The 15,228-nt window shown below is 34.7% G+C and overlaps 1 protein-coding gene across 6 annotated transcripts in view; it reads left to right on the top strand.

Moving 5' to 3' along the window:
* Positions 1 to 15,228, top strand: part of LOC126721029 (uncharacterized) — a 58,213-nt gene that overhangs the window by 17,713 nt on the left and 25,272 nt on the right. For 5 of the 6 annotated variants that reach the window (XM_050423984.1, XM_050423983.1, XM_050423986.1 and 2 more), the window contains 11 exons: positions 1,659 to 1,722; positions 2,377 to 2,478; positions 2,661 to 2,858; positions 3,284 to 3,411; positions 5,011 to 5,161; positions 6,921 to 7,016; positions 7,161 to 7,262; positions 11,156 to 11,214; positions 11,362 to 11,464; positions 12,990 to 13,163; positions 13,315 to 13,431. In XM_050423984.1, the coding sequence (XP_050279941.1) occupies positions 1,659 to 1,722; positions 2,377 to 2,478; positions 2,661 to 2,858; positions 3,284 to 3,411; positions 5,011 to 5,161; positions 6,921 to 7,016; positions 7,161 to 7,262; positions 11,156 to 11,214; positions 11,362 to 11,464; positions 12,990 to 13,163; positions 13,315 to 13,431 (1,294 nt within the window). Of the gene's footprint in view, positions 1 to 1,658; positions 1,723 to 2,376; positions 2,479 to 2,660; positions 2,859 to 3,283; positions 3,412 to 4,493; positions 4,624 to 5,010; positions 5,162 to 6,920; positions 7,017 to 7,160; positions 7,263 to 11,155; positions 11,215 to 11,361; positions 11,465 to 12,989; positions 13,164 to 13,314; positions 13,432 to 15,228 lie in introns of those variants that run through there. The other variant, XM_050423987.1, reaches the window with a different exon arrangement.

Below are 15,228 nucleotides of genomic sequence, written 5' to 3' on the forward strand. Positions count from 1 at the left end.
CTAGACATTACACATTGTCAACAAGCATGTGATTTGTTTGATTTGGTTCTTAGTTTGCGCATTTTTAATATGTAATGTGTATGTGTGTTCTTTCTTTGCACATTTTTAATAGATTATATTTCTTTATTGTTTGTAATCTTACTTTGAATTTAACTGTCTTACACAATGAATCATATTACAACCGGGTTTAATTCGGAAGAAAAAAAAATCCTACAAATGGGCATATATGTGGTAAATTTTTTGACAAATCATTGTAGTGTCTATCTACTTTCAAAACTTTCAATTAATAGCTGCTTACTAAAAATGACATCTCTTTCTCTCATATATGGACGGTGAGGTCAGAAGTTCATTCCTCTAAGGTTGCATGCATTGTGACCAATGAATAACTGTAGATTTGTAGTAGGGTCTTCATAGCCAGTTCCATCCATTTAACTTATCAGACTGATTCATTTCTGTTAGTGTCAAATGGTATGTGAAATGTAATCTCTAATGCACATGTTGAATCAAGGGCAAAAAGATACGTATCATATGGTTGTATCAAGGATATACTCATGTATCATACAATACATGTGTATGGATTGTATGAATCATATCGAATTTCCGAATCAGTGTATAGTCTGATTCATAAACTTGTGAATTTATTTTAGGCCTATCCAAATTTATGCTACATTTTTTTTAGTTATGTGTGAGTGTGTATTTGAGTTTCTTTCTATTCAGCTTGCTTGTATTAAAATTAAAATAGATGTGACATAGCTAGGGGGGCTGGTGCATTCTTCATTAAAGGAGGGTGGATTGGGATTTGTAAACTGAGTACATGTAATCAAACTCTTCTCATTTAATCAAGCTCTCCTAGGGAAATGATTATGAAGATTTGCTAGTTATTGGTGATCTCTTTGTTTTCATTGCCTAGATTCATGTGGGTCATGCCCAAGAAAGTGGTGGATTTATTGTTTGTTGGAAGGGCAGTTTTGTAGGCATAGGTTCAGTGTTATATGGAATGTTGTTCCTCTGTCTCATGTGGTGCCTTGGAGAGAGAGAATTCAAGAACAGTTGACAGCATTGAGCTTCTTTTGCCTAAGTTGGTGTTCCTATTTTTGAAATTCTTTTGGAATGCGGAAACAATTTTTCCTTGTGCTTGTGTAATGTCCTTTCTTTATTAATGAATCTTATTTACTTATCCAAAAAAAGAAAAGAAAAGAAAGTGGTACGAAGAATAAGGAGATTTTGAATGGGTCTTTGGGATCTTAAAGATTTTGATATTAGGCGAGAAGTTTACTTTGGATTTATGTGGCCAATTGCATTATAGCAGTGGAGTTAGGTAAATTTGGTTACTCATGAGTCATGACATTAATTGGAGTCTATGGGTAGATGCTTTGTCAATTGGACTTTCCTAATCAGTTCAATAACTTTATTGTATTTTTATTCTTCTTCTTCTTTTTTTGTTTTGGATATTTCAAGCTGTAAGAGCAACTTTTTGTTCTTTTGTTGTATGAGGTTTGTCTCATATAGTTCCTATGTACTAGGAGTTCACTATCTTTTATTTAATGAATTTTATTTCTTATTAATGACAATAGAAGTGCTAGTACACCTTGACCTTGAAATTATAAATTTTCCTGCTAAGATATTAATTATGAACTAGTTTTTATTCCTCAATGCAGAAGTTATCGTCGGAAGTATAAGAATTTGTACAAGACCAAGCTGGATTTTCTTCGACAAGAACAGGTGATGTTCTTCTTCCTTGATAAACACATATACAGTGATACATATGTCAGCTATGCTTCAACTTTCTTGCCAAAAGAACATTTTGACTTGTATTAATGTCTGTGTCTTATCTGTACCCTATCCTCTTTCAGTGCACTTCTATCATTCCATTTTGTATGGTTTGGAGTTGGGGTTTGTGGCTGTAAATGATAGCGGTGCAGATATGATTGTCCTTTGAATTTCACATTTCAAGTGATGCCAAATGGCTCTCACATTTGCCAAGGGTTTGATGCTTTAAATGTTGGTGATGATGTCTCTTATGTCCTTTGTGGTGCAATTACATCATGTACCAAATCTTGTTGAGTATTTAATATTGCTTAAGCATGCAATTTGATGTAGTAATAGTAATACTGACACACAATCAGCCATATTATCTTCTTCCAATGTTGTAAATTAGAAGCTTATCCAAATAACGCTTTGATTTTCTTTTCCTTCAACTTATCTGTTGCTTTTCCTCTAATATAATGGAAGGTTCCCAACATGGACCGTTGTTGAAATTTTATTGGTTCCATATGTGGATTCATATGTCATTATTATATGGCATTAACATCTAAGTTAGAATTTGTTTAGTATCTGATCTGCTAGTGGCACTGATGTTCAATTCATGATTACCAGTCAGTTGATGAAGATATTCTTCGAGAATTAGAGCAAATGGAGAAAGAATCAGATGTAGATGATATTTTAAGCTATAGGTCTGCTGCTGAACATGAGCTACAGGTATGAGTTCTACTGATGTGTAGAATAGGAATTTAAATCCACATGTTGTTTTTCAGTTGATCTTTGTAATCATTTGTGAAAAGAAGCACACATAGGTAAAACTTTGATATTCCTAGCTATATTTTATGTTTTCTGCAAGCTGCACATTTCATCTTAATTTTTCTTGTTTGATGTTCGTGCAGGAATTTTCCTCAAAGTATTCAGTGTCTGATATGGGAACAAATGGTTCTAGTGTTGCTGTGGAGAAGTCACGAAGTGATGACTCTTCAGCCAGCAAGTCCCGAGGATGGCTAAATTGGCTGTCCCTTGGTGTGCTTGGTGCTGGAGGAACAGATGATTCAAGTCAATTTTCTGGTGTTGTTTCTGATGAAGTTATAAAGGTACATGTGCCAATTGAGTGCTAGTTGTTAGAATACCAGCAGTAGTTTTCATGATATCAGAGCAAGTGGTCTTGGGTTTGAACTCTATCTCTACTTACCTCCCATTTAATGTTCAAAATTCCACGTGCTGGCCCACTTATTGAGGTGGTGTGTTGCTCACATGCGAGGGAGAGTGTTAAAATAATTATTAAGTGATTACATTCACCGTTTCCTATTAGTTTAAGCTTCTAGGACAAGAAGTGGTTTATAAATGGTAAAAAAAATTGTTCTTGTTAACACACATGTATATTATTTATATGTAGGTAATTACACTGATATCACAATTTTACAATTGTATCCTTATCACATACTTATAACAGTTTTTTAAAATTTTTTTTGGACAAGTATATCAGTTCTCAAAAACTAGTTACTGACTTTTTGTACAGGATATTTATGAAGCAACAGAATTCTATCCTCCAGTTTTATCCAATGGAGACATTGTTGTGAATGATAAGATCTATCTATGTGCAATCAAGTTCAGCATTCATCAAATTTCTGCAACACTGCAGAGCATGTATGGATGGATGCTTCTCTTCTGCAATTTATAATGCTTTAACTTGTTATTTCTTGAGCATGATAGTGAAATCAACAGCTTCCCTTTCTAACTGCTTTCAATAAACCACTTAGGTTTGTTTTGTATGGCTGCACTTGCTTGATTAATTGGTATTCTGCTTGAGCTTGCATGAGCTGAGCCCAAGTTGAACTTGGATGCATAAAGTTTGGTATATCATCATTTGGCTGAGCCGCTGAGGTCTAGAATTGCTTATTTGTAGATCATTTGCATGTTTGACTTTCATTCTTGGGATCAGATTAGTAAAACCTAAGAAAATTAAGCATAGTCTCACGTCAGCCCCTATATAATCTTTATCATCTTTTAGAAAATTGATAGATGGAAAATAAATAGCAGATGAAATCAACTGACAACTATGGGTCTATTTGGATTTCGCTTATTGCTGAAAACTGAAAATATTGTAGCAAAATAATTTTTAAATGTGTGAATAGTGCCGTGGGACCCAGTTTTAAAGTTGTTTTTTCTGAAAAAAGTACTTACAGATCCCGTGAACAGTGCTCGGGACCCACTAAAAAACGCTGGATGTAGCTAAAAAATCATTTCAGCTCTATCCAAACGTTCACTATATCATAATCTATGACACCAAAAACGCAACTCAAGAAAATAAAGGTTTGATGTTAAACTTAGAAATGTTGTATGAATCTTTGTTCTAAATTGATAAGGAAACTATGAGAAAGAAAATAAGAAAAGAAAGGAGAAAAGGAGAGGATCATATGAATTGCAATCTCTACTCCCGGGTAATTGTTGAAATGCAGGCACAATGATATATTCCTTCTTATGTTTCTATATCTGGGATGATAGAAGTTAACCTTTTTCTGATATACATGATCCAATTTGTACAAACTCACCATCTCTCATCTAATTCACTGATCTTTTTGCCTTTCCTAGACCATCAGTATCTCATGTCAATGGTTGTAAAGTCTGTAATTGAGAACCATAGCAGCAGGGTATGTTGGTAATTTTGTATAAATTATTTTATAATATTAAGATGTATAAAAATATCTGTGCTCCCTAACCTATGAGTTGAAGTTGCTGCAGCTTGGGCTCCAGATGGTTTAGCAAATGAGCCAGAACTTAAGGTGTTAGTCAGGCACAGTTTATAAATGAGCCCAGCCTGGGCATAAGATTCGCATTAAACTATTTGTCTTCGTCTAGGTTTGTTATTGTGCCTTTTCACTAATATGAACTGAATTACTAAATAAATGGGTTGCAGAACTTTTTACAGCTTTTTTTGGGGCTTTTAAAAAAAACATGCCCAAACTTGCAGCCGTAATGGATCGGAGGCTGTGGGCATTGTTGCTTGGTGGCTAAAAATGTAGAAAAAAAGTGGAACATGTCATATGTGGTTGTTTGTTTTCTATTTTATTAGTTTCTCTAATTTGTATTAATCATATTGGGCTAAGTTGTTGCTAACATCTGGGTTTACTGATTCATCTGTTGACTAAATATAAATATGCTTGCACTTGTACTGCTGCTTATTTGTTGGTAAGCATATTATTAATTTGAATTTATTCAAAAACATTGTGCTTTTCCCCCCACCAGAAAGTATGGACAAGAAATTGCTGAGTTGGTTCTTCTTGGGGTAACTATTGAGTGTAAGCTTTTTGAAGAGTCTGCAACCATCAATGCTCTAGTTGAGTCAGGGGAGATGGTTTGTCCATGTAGCAAGAAAGTCATTCTACTTATGAAAATGGTTTGTATTTCTTTCTTGATGAATCAAATGGTCTGTATTTCTCTTTATGCACTCTATTAAAGTTTCATTTGCTTGCAGCAAATGGGTTTGGCCTAAGAATTCATCATTCATTGTGTGACTTAAATTTAATATATATTTCAACATTTATTTTACTGCGTCACTTGATCAGGTAGTACATGTGGTACCAAGTTTTTATTTCCAGAAAAGTCTATTTTGCTGAATGGCTAAGCCCTAGCTTTGTAAAACCTGAGATCTGAAAAAAAAAAGGAATTTCAAGTATAAAAACACTACTTTGGTGGACAAGCTGGCTTACATGTAGAAGAATGGTAAAGGATATTTCTAGTAGAGGAAAAAAAATATGGGAAGTCAATTCCCAAGAATAATATTGTCACAGGTCTTTGAGCACATCAGTTATCTTGTCAAAAAAGAAGAAGAAGTTAAGCTGAATGAAAATTTTAGTCTCTCGTTGCAACACAGCTTATTTTTGTTGGTTACATTGGTTTTCTTTAATTGATTGGATAAAAATTCCGTAGCAACTAACGTTGTTTCCAAGTTGGTTGAACCATTAAGTGAAATCAATGGCTTTTACCGAAGTATTTTTGTTATTTATCATGAACTCTGAAACTTAAACTTATCTCATATATTCAGCAATGTACAACTCTGGAACCCAAATTTTATGCTCTCCACTTATGATCTTTTGAAACTTGTGATTCCTCATGCCAATGATGCCACTTTCACAGGACCTTATCTTCTACTTACCTTGATAGAGAGAGAATTCTAAGAGCCACTTATAAAAAGAAAAGGGATAGAATTCTGAGATCCAAGAGCCTTGTAGGCTGTAGCCCAATTGGTTGGCACCTTTTGGTATTTTTAAGACATCTAGGGTTCAAATTCTCCTCCTCCGTTGTAACTATTGGATTATGAAGAAATAGATAAATTCTGAGACATTTTGCAACTCTCAAACAACTTGCCACATGGAAGCTATAAATAATGATAATTATGAAGAAGCAGCTGCTGCTAATTAATTTTTCAAGTAAAAGACCAGAAGCTACACCTACATCTGACACCAATGAGTTCTAGCTTAAACAGCACCTCTTTCCTGTGTAAGAATTGTGTTGAGCATGAAGTCATGGGCAACCACCAGGTCTTTGTGTATACTAATCCCAGAAAATATAGAAGATAAAAACCCTAGTTATTTAACACTACATTGTTTTATTGCTGTTAGTTGATAATCAGTTGAACAAGATTGCTTTTTGTTGATAATCGGTTCTACAATTGTAAATTCTTACAAAATATTCATTGTGATTTTGACTCCTTTTTTGATATTGAGGATATCTTTATCATGTTTGCATTTGCTCCAAATCTTGGAACTTTATCTGAAAACTATTTCCCTTGTCCTGCTCTTGAGCGCACTTTGCCTCTTGCTATGGCTTCTTGCTTCGCAGAATAGTACTGTTATACGTAATGCAGTTTTCCATCTTTCTGGAAGTTGATGTGATCTCATTTGAAACACAAACCAGTTTGTGTTATGATTCTGTTCCATTTACATCCTTTTTTGATTGGATACTTCTAAAGCTATATATTGATATATGCAAGAACCCTTTAATCACCCATATGAATAGCCATTTGTGCCTGAAGTAATTTAATGACATCTTATGAAATCTGTGATTTATATTCAAGTTTCCTTTTCTGGTTTTCATTGCCTTTCATGATCTACTAATTGGAGCCACCATTTGTGATTGACCTTCTCTATTTGCAGCCCATTGTTGAGGAAGGTTTACTGTATCATAAGCAACCTTCCTGTAGCGTCCAAGTGGATGTGTCTCCAAACTGCGAGGTTGAGTTGTCAGTAAAGGTAATTATTCCATCTTTTGCTCTTGTATTCCTAGTAATCTAAGAAAATAAGTGCTCAGTCTTTATATCTAGCTTCATTTTGGTACATATTTCTAATGATTGAATTTCTAGTTGACAATTTTTATATTTTACCTTCTTGATTCAGGGCATGCTTCAACCACTTGAAGTTACTTTTGATGTAGAATTCTTCCTGAGTTTCACTGAGTTCTTTGACGTGTTAAAATCCTCAAGTTTTCAGCATGATAGGGTAAGCATTTTTTAGCTGGTCTTTTTCATTTCTCTTTTATTATTAATTACAAACGCACTAAGTGGGTCTTCAATCTAGGGCTGTACCCTTTACATTGCCATTTGAGCCAAAGCTCATGTGCATTCTTTGAGAAGGTCTATAACACCATTTTGTTGCCTTCAGTTCTAACTGGTGTTTTTGCTTCTTTTTTTTTTTTTTTTTTGGATAAGTAATGAAAATTTTATTGAAAATGAAGATGGCTTTATGTTCACGATGATGAACACAAAGTATCTTAATAAATTACAAAAGCATCAAGTTGAAAATCTTAAACAGTATTGGAACTCTAAAATGGAATTAAAAATTTGTAAAAAACCCCAAGCCCGAGTAAAAAAAGTACAAATCAACAAGGATTTCAAATGATCAAGATATTTGTCAACATCCCAAAACATCTGACTATTCCGTTCTGTCCACACTATCCACATCAAGCATGCCAGCACCATATTCCACACAACTGAGGATTGTTTCCCAAACCAGTTTCTCCAACCAAATAATAGCATTGCAACGGACAAGTGTAAAAAAATGAGTTGAAATTTTTTTTTTTATTTTTTATTTTTTTTTAAAGTAAACAATTTTATTCAAAAAGAGGAAATAGATCAAATTACAATATGCGAATTGACCTACTCCTAAAGACTTACAATCTCAAGCTTAGAATTCACTGGGTTATGCCGCATAAGGTCATTGTGTTGTTCAGGTAGGGTAAGTTCAAGTGACATCGCAATATTGCTCTTTGGAGGCTTGTGCTGCATTGCTTGATGTGGTGTGTTTGGCAAGAAATGAATGCCAGAAGTTTCGAGGGATGTGTGTGGTCTATGCTAGAGCTTAAATCTTTTTTCTTTCATACTCTCCTTGAATTGAGTTTGGGTCTGTAGTACATTCCCAATGTACTTGGGTTGGCTATGATTTTTAATAATAATTTACATTACCTATCAATAAAAAAAGTTATAAAATGTCTAAAATAGAGGGTGGAGGGATGCTAACTAGAATAGTCATCTACTAAAAAAAAACATTAATTGCTGAAGTACAAGAATAGACCGTTCAACACCAACCATCAAACGTTCTACCATTCCTCTCTTGTTGAATAGTCCATTATAGCCATCCAAATCTTCTAGTTTCTGTGATGATGTCCTTGTAAACATTCCAACATCTAAATCACTGTTTTTTGTATAACCCAAGCAGCCCCAAAAAAGCATAAAAAAGCACACAAGTTACTCAATACTGAGCAATGAAGAAGATGATCTGTCAGGCGTTGGCTCTCTGTTACTCTTTCACTTTTAACATTAATTAATAATCAGCTGGGATCGTTTTTAAAAATTATCCACTATCATAATTTTACCAAACACGGTTGATGTACCTTAACACTCTACATATTCCTCCAAGGGAACTGAAATCTTGTAGATCCTCTTAAGACTTGTAAAAAGAGCAAATCTCAAACTTCCCATTCTTAAAACTCCCAAGAAATCTGGGCTCCAACTTGGCATTCAGGAGACTGAGAGTAACAAATCATGGAAACTATACCCGACTCTCAACTCTTAATCTTGAAAAAATCCTTAGTCTCCTCATCAATGGATGAAATTTACAACTTTTCTGCCTATGGTCTCTTCCTGTATTGTTTGGTATAAAGCCCTTTATAAAACCCCACTAGTGCCGCGTTTGCTTCGTTTTCCTTTGAATGGACAACTCTATCACCCTCAAAATTACCTTTGAAGTTGACTCTTCTATGGGAATTGGCCAAACAATGAAAAAACTACTTAATGGAATCTCCTTCCTTCAACTATAGTCCCCTAGATGTCTTCCTCAAATATGTTTCTCCAAGTGGGCCAGCCTTATTCAAATTTGAATTCCTGTCTCTTCATTCTATCATTTGCAGATAGCACCATCTCCTCCTTCCCATCAGGCCCTTTACCTTCTCCAACATATGCTATTTTTAAACCATACAATGTCAAAAACGTCTCCATTTGATGCTTGCAAGTAATCTTTCAGAGCCCTCGACCAATTTCATCCACTTATTTTCAAAATGGAATGGTGCTTACCACCCATGCAGTCCACCATGATCCAATAATAAAGGGCTGTTATCGGAAGTAGTTTTTGAATTACATCACCAAAGTTTGCTTCCCATTCAAGTGGAAACTAAGAACCTGTCAATGTGAGACATGGATGGTCATTCCTGATTGTTAGAACAGGTATAAATTCCCCCTTTCAAAGATAAGTAAACTGGATTCATCTGACCAACAAACCTAGTATTGTTGTCATATTCTCCTCCTCTCATCTTACTACCTGTTAAAAATTAAAATATCTAATTCACTGCCCGACAGCATTCATACCTGAAATGAATCAGATTTTGATGCAGTCCTAGGTATTTTACTCTAAACTTGATCATTTGTTCCCATGAAAATTGACCACACAGAGATTTCACCTCTAGACCTTTCCACATTAGGCCAGAACCAATAATCTGCATAATAGTTAGAAAATTTTGTGATCTTCCATTACTAGTAGTCTAGTATGTATAGGTATTATGGTGATTTGTTTCCTTGGTATGCTTATAGTTGAAAAGAAGTATATATAGTTCTCGATGACTGCTTTGTGCCAGAACCTTATTTTCTTCATTCTCTCCTGTTTGTTGGATGCTGCTTTCTTTCTTTGTCACACTAAATGTGCATTTTTTGGTCACATTTAATATTTGGATATGAAAGTCAATGAATAGTACAGGGAAATATGAAACTAAGGTGTTAAAATATCAGTGTCCTGCGTTGGGGATATTCACGAATTCCTAGATTTGTGAGATGCGAAAAACAGAAGAAAATTAACACAGAGGCAATCACACAACACAAGAAATTATGTGGTTTGGCAATTTGCCTACGTCCATGGAGTTGTTGTGATTCACTATTTTCATGGAAATTATACAAGATGTGGCAGTTCAGTTTTTTCCCCCTCTCAACAAGACACCAAAACCCTAATCTGAAGCAACACTATTTATATCCCACACAACAGATCCTCAATGGGCTAAAGCCAAAAATTTCCATGGACTAAGTCTCAAAAAATTTCCCAATAAAAAACCATAACACTTCTATATTTGGTCAGGTCATAATCCAGATCAAACACTATCTAGGCTCCACACAGCTCAAATCCATAAAAAATTCTCTTGTTTCTTTGAAGCCACAGGTTCCATATGACACAAAGAGGCATGGCTCGCGACACCTTTGCTGCTCTATGGCGCTTGTTAGAAGTATTGATTAAATACTTAAATTATTAAATTTACCATATCCCAATAGCTTAAGCTTTTGGGACAATTGATAATTTAACAGCACTGAATTATCCTTGCCAGCACTCCATAAGAGTGCACACAGATTTGGGCATCACATGGGCTAGCCTAAGCAAAGTAAAGACAAAAGAAAATACTACTGATATCAAAGGCCAATGTAGCAGCAAGTTATCTGTAGATTCCCCATGGCTTATACATATACAACACCAGTTGATTATCAAAATGTGCCTCTTGTGAAGGTTGTCAATTGTCAAAATTTTCCTAAGGGTTTCTGTGCACACAAAGAACGCCACCTTTCGTGGGACTTCAGCCATCCAAATACCCTTCCACAGGAAAGAAAAACTAGTGATACTCCTGAGAGCAGTATAGTATGAGCGAACCTCTTTATTTATTGTTTTATTTGTCTTTTTTTAACTTTGATATTTCTTGAAATTTCTGTAGTTTTATGAGTAATTGTATGCAAGTTGGAATACCTGCTATAAAAGATAAATTATGAATGTAAAATTTTGAAAGATTCACTGTCATCCATTGTTCAATTTATTTTGATTCAAAAATTAGTATGTGGATGTTAACAGTAACATCTGACCTACTGCAGCTGCTCTCGTCACTGAATGGTATCAACAATGTCAATGCTAGACTGTTATCAAAAGCTGAGTAAGTTTCTTGTTGCCAATTGAGATATTTTATTGCTTTTATGATTTAAGAGCTATATCTATGTGGGTTTGTGTCTGCACATACATTTTTGTGTTGTGCTATTAGAATTTTTGGTGATAACTGATTGGTGATATTGTACTTTGGCAGATACATTTTATCAAGTCGAAAGAAAGTGATCTGGGATGTCAGTATCATCAATATCATCCTAAATGTTCCTTGGAGAAATGCAGTGTCTGAACAATTTAACTTGGTACTTCCTTCTTTTACTGTGACTCCACTAATCATGGTGTAGCTTCAACAAAGTCCTTTTGTGTGTGTGTGGTCCTTATTGAGTTTCAACAATTCATTGCTGAGATGTTTTGTTCTGTTTGCAACTTAGATTTTACTTCATGTTAATCTAAATGTTTATTGATATCACCCATGCTAAGATAATGTAGCCATGTACAGAAATGAACAATCTCTGTTTTTATCCTTTTTTTTTTTTTATGGTGTGGAACCTCACTAAGGTAGGGCCCTTTGGATCCACCCCTAGGGAGTAAACCATGAATACATGATGAAGGGCCACTGTAATGGGAAAAATAATAAACCTCCATTTTTTTAATAAATGTTTTACTTTGATAGTGATGCATCGGAAGTCTCGAGAGTTTTTAATATCTTAGATCAATAGTTCATAACAATGAAAAGATTGAAAAAATTTGAATCATAGGATGAGAGCAAGGTAGATGAAGTGGAGAATGGGATCAAGAGTATTGTTTGATTGTATAAAACGTATTAAGTTAAAGGGAATATTTTATTAGGCTTCAATAAAATCAGCTATGCTCTATGGTATAGAATGTTGGGTTGTTAAGAAACAGCTTATTCATAAAATGAGTGTAGTTGAAATGAGAATGTCAAAATGGATAGGTGGAAATATAATGAAAGATAGGATGCTAAATGGGGAAATTTGCTTAAAGATAGATGTGGCCTCTATTGATGAAAAGATGAGGGGAGTCACTTGATATGGTTGGACATGTTCAAAGGATAGTGATCAATGCTCCAGTGAGAAAAGAGTGTATTGATTTAAGTTGAGGGAATGAAGAAGGGTGGAAGAGGACCCAAAATAATTTTTTTGAGGACCCAAAATAATATTAATAGTAGTAAAAAATGATGCGTCAATAAAGAAGTAACAAAGATTATGACTTGGGATAGATTAGAATGGTAGAAAATAATAGATGTGGCCAACCTTGATTGGTTTGTTGAGGATCCATGAATTTTGGGACAAAGATTTGGTGGTGGTTGTTTGACAGTGATTCCTACCCATGTTAAAAGGATATATCTATGTTGAAGAATTGAAGTGTTCTAATTCTTTTCAGTTACGAATGTATTTATAATTTTATACTTGGCAATAAGAGTGATGCTAGAATTCAGTAATACTTCATGGTAGGAGATGCTTTTAGTAACACTTTTAGTGATAATTATTCTGTTGTACTTGATGAATGTTTCCTGTAGTCTTGTCTGCAAATAGATTAAAAAGTTGTTCTATATATTTTTTTGATGATGTGGAACCTCACCAAGACAGGGCCCTTTGGACCCACCTCTGGGGAGTAAACCACGGATATGCGATCCCACTCTCCAAGACTGTGTATCAGGTAATCTAGGAGAATTCCTAGTAGGGATCGAACTCAAGATGTCTGGGTTTATAGTTCATCCCAAGCCTCCAACCACTAGGCTGCACCTTGACATGTTAAAGTTCTATATTTTTTCATGTCTTATTTTTGTTGCAATTTTTTTGACAGGTATTGGAATTCGGGGCCCTTTCTTTTGTATCCAAATCTGATCTGGGTTTTCCCTCTTCGAAATTTGAGGAACAATCTTGTAATCTGAGAAATTTGTTTAATTCAATTTCCAACCATAGCTTTCATCTTCAAGATCTTTATGATCACTTTGAAGTCAAATTGAATGATTTTGAGGTCAGTTGTTTTATTTTTATTTTTTTAATATATAAATTAAATTAAATTTCCTGTTATTATATTTTCTATTTAATATCTGTAATATATTTTTAAGATCATATATTACTCAGATTTCTTGGTATAAAACTAAGACCCAGATTGATGTTTGCAGATGAAGATAATGGTGCCACATCATACTCAAACAGTCAGTGTTTTGGAGAAATTTTGTCCTTCTATTACCTTGGCATCTTGTGTGATCCTGGATGAATCTATATTGAGACAGTTGGAGGTAAATTTTAAAGCCATTTATTTATTACTTTCTGGGAAAAGAGGGGGTGGGGGGAGGGGGACTGCCCATGTTCTTCTAACCTGCTTTGACCCAAACAATCTTTCCTAGCTACTAAATCTAGTGAAGACTCTAATGGGACTTCCATTTACTAGGCTAGAATAATCTGCGTGACTTTGTTGAAAACAGAACCTGTTGAGGACCTTTACACTGGAGGAAACTTGGTTATTAGACTGATGAATGGCTTCTTTCCCATGGAAACCAACTCCTGAGCTTTTATGAAGTTAAGAAAATTTTTCACATGGAAAGGCTTCTATTCCTGTCAATGCTTAACTGCAGAATTCTGACAAGATCAATAATTCCTTCTAAACATTTAGCATGCTTCAGATTGCTTTTTCTTCATCCTTCTTAACCAATAAACTTCCTCCTACTTTCTGACTAAGCTAGAAGTGGGTAATGTGCTAATGACTGCTTCTTCTTTGCTCTCTTCCTATCCCACATTATTGTTGTGCATTAATTACTATCATCTGGCACCACACAACTTTCTTCCAAAGATTGGCTCAATCTCTTCCTTGCATTTCTTGAATCTTGTCAAATTGAGTTTTTCACCATAAATTCTTTCCAGACGTGATCAAATCTTATATGTTTATTTTCTTTTTCTTTTTTGATAAATAATAAGTTTTATTAGAAAATAATGAACATCAAGTACCCAGGGGGTATACCAGATGCAAATCAACTAAACTGTAAAAGTAAATTATCAAGAAATTCCAATAAGTTTGAGAAAGAAACCTTCCCCAAGATGGATAACCAGTTGAACAAGGTCCTCAAAAATGCAATTTTGAATATGGGGTTGAGTGCTCATACCCTTCAAAGTTTCTGGGATTTCTCTCCCTCTAAAAACACCACATCAAAAATGAGGAATGACCTTCCAAATCTCACTTTAATGGTGTCACCCAAAATTGGCTTGCCAGCTAGCTAGTAATTCCACCACCCTCCTTGGCATATCACCCATTGAACCTCAAAAAGAACGAAAACCATATCCCACAACTCCCTAGCAATAAAGCAGTATAGCAACAAATGATCCACTATCTCCCAAGTCTTCTTGCACATACATCACCAGTTCACAAGAACAAAGTTACACTTCCTCAAATTGTTTGTTGTAAAAATTTTCTCCAATGAGCAGCCCAAAGAAAGAATGTCATTCTTGTTGGGACTTTAGGCTTCAAAATACTTTTCCAAGGGTATGTCACAACTCCTCTTGGGGCTTGTATATTTATTTTCATAAAAGTAAAGCTTCTCATGGTTCAAAATTAGATTGGTAAAAGCCTTGCTAAAAATCACATCTTTGCAAGTGAAATTATCCATATCCATTAAAATGTCTCTTGTGAATTTCATCAAATACTAATGGGTTATCTAAATCAACATGTGTATGCAAACCTTTCATGTCCAAAAGAACACTCTTAGGACTTGCCTCAAACACTTGGTGTGCATCACTTTCTTGAATAGTTTCTTTAAAATGCATTAAAGTACTCATCTCTAAATCACCATCATCAACATAGACACCATAGATTGGTGGAGAATTCTAGTCTGACACAAACAGATAAACTCTTTCGAAATTTTCACTCAAACGGTTCATTAGTTTGAGTATTTTCACAAATGAAAATTTCAGAATTCTTGTCTACGACACAAACGGTTTGAGTATTTTCAGAAAAGCTTACTACTTATCACTCTTTACATTCCTACTAGTGTGGCCAACAAGATTGGAAAAATACAGAGGGACTTCCTTTGGGAAGGTATGGG

Source organism: Quercus robur, chromosome 4 (genome assembly GCF_932294415.1).
Source record: "Quercus robur chromosome 4, dhQueRobu3.1, whole genome shotgun sequence".
Taxonomy (NCBI): Eukaryota; Viridiplantae; Streptophyta; class Magnoliopsida; order Fagales; family Fagaceae; genus Quercus; species Quercus robur.